Source organism: Mesitornis unicolor, unplaced genomic scaffold (assembly GCF_000695765.1).
Source record: "Mesitornis unicolor isolate BGI_N332 unplaced genomic scaffold, ASM69576v1 scaffold41058, whole genome shotgun sequence".
NCBI classification, from domain to species: Eukaryota; Metazoa; Chordata; class Aves; order Mesitornithiformes; family Mesitornithidae; genus Mesitornis; species Mesitornis unicolor.
This window is the reverse complement of record NW_010200834.1, coordinates 15201-21546: the sequence shown is the minus strand read 5'-3', so window position 1 is coordinate 21546 and position 6346 is coordinate 15201. Positions and strand designations below refer to the sequence as shown.

Genomic DNA, 6346 nt, shown 5'->3' with positions numbered 1-6346 from the left:
GGGATTGGACTGGATGAGCTTTTGAGGTGATTCTGTGATTCTGTGATTCCATGCACACAAAAAGTAAGGAAGGAAAATCACATGTTATTAACTCTGTTTCCCTTTTATCAGCTTTCTTATGAAAAATCTGCATGGCTTTGGGCAACTTTATTTTTCAAGAGTCAATAGCGTCTCTACCAAGCTCCTCCCATTTTTCTCTTCAGCGGTCACATTTTCCCTTCGCTTGTGCCCTAAACATTTTAAATTCGTATTTGGAATGTTAACCTTTTCCCCTCCTCCCGCAGGTACAATCCATTGAATCAAAACTGGACTGTCTATTAGATATTTATCAACAAGTTCTGCGGAAAGGATCTGCCTCCGCGCACACGTTGGCCTCCTTGCAAATGCCAGCTTTTGAGTGCGAGCAGACTTCTGACTACCAGAGCCCGTCGGACAGCAAAGATTTGTTGAATTCTGCACAAACCAGTGGATGCGTATCCAGATCAGCCAGTGCCAATCTGCCCCGTGGCCTCCAGCTTATACTGACACCAAATGAATTCAGCACGCAGGCTTACTATGCTTTTAGCCCAGCAACGCATAGTCAAGCAACGCAAGTGCCAAACGATGGACCCGCAGCAGCTAATAACTCCTCAAACCAAATAAACCTGGCAGCCAAGCCAGCGACTCCAACCACATTGCAAATACCGCCTTTCTCATCGATGAAGCATATCAGTAGGCCTGAGCCCGTCCATATCATCCCTGTGACCACGCAGGAAAACATTTCCGATGTCACCGCTTGCCTTGTTGCATCCAAGGATAACGGACAAGTTGCGCAGCCCGGCGCGACAAAGGATCGCGCGTGGAGGAAAAGTCTGGATACGGAAGGGGAACCTTTGCTCTCAGTTAAACCTGTGATGCAAATGGATTTGGGGAAATCCTTATCTGTACAAAACCTTATCCAGTCGACAGAAGAACTGAATGTACAGGTTGCTGGCAGTGACTCCAGCGGTTCCAGAGGTAGCCAAGATGTGTACTCCAAGTGGAGGGAGTCAAAATTATTTATAACTGACGAAGAGTTGGAGACAGAGGCAGGAACAGAGACTACTGAAGCCATCTCGCGCCCGTTAGTGGAAACGACTCTCTCTGCTGACTCTCTAAGGACTGGAATATCAAGATCATCTCAAAGCATCTGCAAGCCAGGGGATGGTACAGAAGCACTCAATCTGCTCCACGTCAAACTCAAATAACAGCTTGCGGGCTTTCTTCGTTGGCTGGGTCACTCCTCTGGTCATACATATCATAGCATGAACTGTTTTGAAAGCCTTTTTAATGAGATAAAATAACAGAAATCGGGATGAATCTGAGAAGCAGTTGAATGAGCCCATATCTCCTAGTTGCATGAAAATGCATGTTTAAGTGATGGCTAACATTCGAATCTACACCTACGGCGCGGCAGCCTTTCTGTAGTACCGTAGGTGTAAATGACGAGTTGCCTACAAAGCTAATGCTGCAGGATGTATCAAAAAAGCAAAAATTCGAGCATTTAGACCTAGCGCCGTTTCTACAGGGCAGAAGTAAAAATCGTAAGGTTTAAAGCACTTTGCTTCTGAACTAATTAAATATATATATATATAACGTCCTGATTTAGATGATAGTTTATGTTTACAACAAAAAAAAAATGATCTACAGCTGCTAGCAAGGTACCAAGGAAACCAGTAACATGGGGTTAGAAATGGCTGCCAGTCGCAAGATGCACACATTAGCTCATCAGTAATCAGTTCTTTTTAACTGGGAAATACAGTACGTTAATACCCATCCGATTTTTGGTGACTTAGTACCTGGCACACCACTAGCACACCGTTCTTTATAACGAGAACATTATTTTGCTATGAAAAGTTTCTGTTTTAAGGATTGGGGCTGGCCTCAGAAATGGAGAACCTGGGTGACTGCACTAAAAATTTAAGGGGATCTCTCCTTCTTCCAGTCTCATTGAGGAGCTACCTTGTGGATCTGAAACGTTTTGGCAGCAGCAAGTGAGGGAAGATAAGCAGGTGCTGCCTTTATTGCAGAGGTAATATAATATAAATAATTGCCTTCTATGGAAATTTTGGCATTTTTTTCCTCACAGTCCCAACCTGGTACCATAACAGCACCTTGTAAGGCTGGGAAAGGAGGGAAAACGAGGAACCGAGATACAGAGTAAAACTAAAGAGGATAGGACAGGGAAGAGAGAAAGACAGCACTATCAATGGAGAAAAAATAAAAAATAATATGAATTTAGATGGGCGTTTCTGGGAAATGATCCCAGAAAATAAAAGAAAGAAGGTAAAGAGGCAGAAAGTGTTGTAGTTTTTTTTAAATCCAGCCTGTCAGTCACAGATACTGAGTGTTATTTCCAAAAATAAAAACCAGCCCTGTAGGCAATCAGAAATGGAAATAGAAGTAGGGAAGACCACTTTAACTGAAAAAAAAAAACCAAACTAAAGGCAAGTTGTCTTTTTTTTGATTGCTTTTTTAAATAAAAAGGGAGGACGAGAGAGGGGACAGTGGTCACGTATTACAGCTCAACACTGTGCTCCTACCGCAGTCGTTTCTTGTGAACTTTCCAAGAAAGGACCTTCGGGCTCCTTCCTCCCAACGCCTGAGTTTTCAGACGCAAAGCCTACATCAGACCCAGCATCCCCGCTTGATACATCCTCTCTTTTCCTTTCCCTAACCTACGCTTGGCTCCTGCTGGGATGCAGGAGCGGTGTCAGTGCCCATCTGCACATCCCCAGCCAGGCTTCGCCGCTGGAAGAGCCCTTGTGGAGCCCACACGGGTCTTCCCAACTGAACGTGGTTTCTGTGTGTTGTCCTCCCCCCAGATTTATACCCCACCTGCACCACAGGCTTGTAGACAACCCGGCTTGGGCTCAGCTTCCCTCTATAGCAGCAGGAACAGCGAATGTAAGGGGGTGCCAGTGCCAGCTCACTCAGGGCAGTGTTTTCTCAAGGCCCAGACCCGCTGGGAACTTCCTATGTGCATCAAAAAAACGTCACTCCAGTCTTAACCACAGCTAAATGCTAAAATAAAATAGATTGTATTGTGAAGGACTCGATCTGTTTGCTACCAAACCATTGTAATTTCTGCTCCCGTCTTTCCTTTACAGCGGTATTCCTGGATGTTACGCGATAAGCTGATCATGTGAAAGTACATGCAAACTGTAGAGTGTATATATTGTGTCGATATTCGGGGTCCATGGATGGTACACTGCACTCCATGGCTTTGGCCGGAGCAAACTTCAGCTGTTAAATCCTGAAAGACACCTTGAAGCACAATTTCCTCACCACTGATTTGCCATGGCATTTACCACACTCAGCCTTTCCCGTTTTCTTTTACGTGCAGTCTGATCATGCTAATTTTGTGAGGATAAAAAGGGTTTTTTCCACATCTCGGTTCATTTCACTATTCGCTTATTTGAATGTCTGCAGTTTATCCAGATGGATCCGTAAGTTTAAAGTCCTATCCAAAATTTAAAAGCTTACAAGTATTTTTGTTTCAGGCTTCTCTTTCTTTTTTCCTAAGGGTTTATGGTGCCTTTCTTGCCTTTCACACAAAGCCTCCTGGCTGCCCTAAGCACAAAGCTGCTCTTAGGTTCAGCGAAGGAGCAAAAGATCAGGCACATGGCAACTGTTGTGTCCATAACAAAACTCCCCTCCCAGACGAGACCGAAAAATAAAGGCACCACAAATTGGACTCCACTCTCCCGCCTTCACCTGCACCCCACTGAGCCCGGAAGGCGTCAATGGGAGAACCGAGCATTGGCCCTGCCCGTGCCGATTCGGCGCAGAACCAGGGCCTTGGGTTTTGCTGATAATTTATCTCACGGAAACTTGGTATTTTTGCCTTAAATGACATGCTTGAGTCCTTCTAATTTTAAGTTAATTTATTTAATACCATTTTGTGCACAAAAGAATGAGTTCTATAAATTATGTATGAAAATGTTAATGTCTTTACAAAGTACTAATAAATCCAGAAGATCGTATCTTTTCAAATTATGGTTTAAAATCCTATTTTTTTTCCTTCTTTAATGCTCACCGTTATTATTTTTGTAGCTGCAAGTCTTATCATGTAGGAATTTTTTTAACGTAATATTGATAGAAAATTAGAAAGAGTAGTGAGTATATGAAATTCTGGAGAGGAAGAGTTGTTTGTTTGGATTTTTATAAGCTTTGCTCACATTGCCTCATGAGGAGTTTCCTGTTTCTACGCTCTCTCTTTAAAAGACAGTGTCCTGACTGACAGTTGTTCACTGGTTTCACAAAATAAGGAGCTGTCTGGCTCTTCAAGTGTTGTCCCGAGCTGCTTATTAAATTCGAGCTCATGGCAGTTAATAAGAATTGTTCATGAGCAGGGACAAAGGGCAATATTTTTTTTCTGATTTACAATCCACTCGAAGGCTGTTGAAGAGAGAATCTGAACTGAAATAAGAGCTTCAGGAATTAAGCCTTATCCAGATAACTGCTTTCTGATCAGCATGTTTCTTGTACCTGATTGAAGAGAGAACTGAAAAGAATAGTTTTGATGATGATTATTTGTTTAAAAGTTTGTATTTGGTCCTGGCTTATACGATCTCTACTTTTTATTTAAATATGAATATAGTGCTTTAGGCTAGGGTTCAAGATTGCAGAGATCATACACTTTTATGCACAGTGCCCACGGTTGCTCCATATGTTTTTGAGAAAATCCTACTTAAAGTGACTGCTCTCATTATAGTACGGTGATGAGTAATTCACCTGCTCTTCTGTGACAAGTCAAATCGTACTGAGTTGCTGATGTATAGTGGAACATCTGATGTACAGTAGTATTTCTGGATTGGGACCTGCAGTCCTTACTCAAGCAAAAATTCTATGGAATTCGTTCATTCTGTGGAATTCAAGAATTTTTCTTGAATCGGGAGCTCAGAGTCAAATCCTCATTTTGTTGGGCATCTGTTTAAAGTGAAAATGGTAATATTCCAGTTATTTCCTGAGGAAACTAATACTTAGCTGAATTTACCCACGTCACATTGACTATATAAAAAAATAACGCACAAAGTACTGATGTAAAAAGGGAAGGAGGGAAGGGACATTTTTAAAAAGCACAGAGAAAAGGAGAATAATCAGAAAAGAGGAGTAAGCAGGAAAAGAAAATGTAACAACAGAGGAACAAAAAATAAATAAAAGAGGTTTAAACACCTGAGGCTAAATTCATCCTTGGACGGCTTCACTGACTTCAATGAATTCACTGCCCAAATGGGTGAAGTTCGGCCTCCATTGGGATAATCAGGCTCAGTTCCAGTGACCTTAAAGGAACTGAACCCACCTACACCAGGAATGAACTTGCCTCTCTGGGCCAACTTTTATCCTGACTCATATGTCATGCAATCCTTTTGGATTCATTAGGTTTGAATGAAATACAGGTCAGAAAAGAATTTGCCCCAGATATTTCTGCTTCACATTTTTTTTCCAAGTGTGTTAATCGACTTAATTCAAATGGATTACAACATCACACAAAGTGCTGTCACTGTCTAAAAAGGTTAATTGGTTTTCGAAATAAGAATCGTCCCCTGCAGCGTCAGTGGAAGCATGTACTATTTTCCTGTTCGCTCATCTGGATGTAAATGTGGCCATTCATTCAGCTGTGGCCACGCGTACGACGATTCTAGACATACCCAATATCATCTGCTGTTGGAAGTATTTTTGTACTTCTTCGAAAGATTAAAAAGCCAGTTTCGTAACAGGCTTAGAAAGCACGAAGGCTGCTTCCACTGACACTGCAACGACATTAGCCAGTACATTACAATGTTAATTGTAACTTCTTGACAAAGTTGAATCCATATTGTTGTTAATAAAAATGATTTGAAAAGCACCACGCTTACTGGGTTGGGTTCTTTTTTCCTTATATTAACGGTTGAATGGTGTTAACGCATATCAGGCAAAACAAAAACAAAATTGCTCATTGGTTTCCTTTTGAAGTTTTGTGATGTATTTATTAAATGGACCAAAACACCACAAAGGAAGTTTACTAGAATAAAGCTTGCACAAACTAGTCTGACATGTTCAGTTTCTGGTCACTGCTTACAGCACAGTTAACTTAAACTTCAGCTGTTACAGCACCTCTACGAAAATCAGTTTGGAAGTTATTATTACCTTCTCCTTTAGATAAATGGGAACGGATTTAAGCTTGGCAATCAGGAGCCTGTGTGAGGAGCAGGATCCCTAAGGGAAGGCCCATCCGCTACCTCAGTTTAACTTGAGGCCGAGGTGAAGCCCTTTCCTCTGCATCGAATCATCAAAGTTCCTCCCAAATGCACCAAACCTACAGCCTTCTTTCCTCACTTTGCTC

At 41.9% G+C, this 6346-nt stretch overlaps 1 protein-coding gene and 1 pseudogene across 2 annotated transcripts in view; both read left to right on the top strand.

The window, feature by feature from the left end:
* The first annotated feature begins 284 nt into the window (after positions 1-284).
* On the top strand, positions 285-1292 carry LOC104544868 (annotated as a pseudogene). Its single transcript, XR_728173.1, has one exon. The product of XR_728173.1 is annotated as a potassium voltage-gated channel subfamily KQT member 5 pseudogene (transcript).
* A 106-nt stretch (positions 1293-1398) lies between these two features.
* The window catches only part of LOC104544867 (probable ATP-dependent RNA helicase DDX43), a 19981-nt gene continuing 15033 nt past the window's right edge, over positions 1399-6346 (top strand). Inside the window, exons 1-2 of the mRNA XM_010189856.1 lie at positions 1399-1445; positions 1964-2030. Coding sequence (XP_010188158.1) covers positions 1399-1445; positions 1964-2030 — 114 coding nt within the window. The remainder of the gene's footprint in view (positions 1446-1963; positions 2031-6346) is intronic.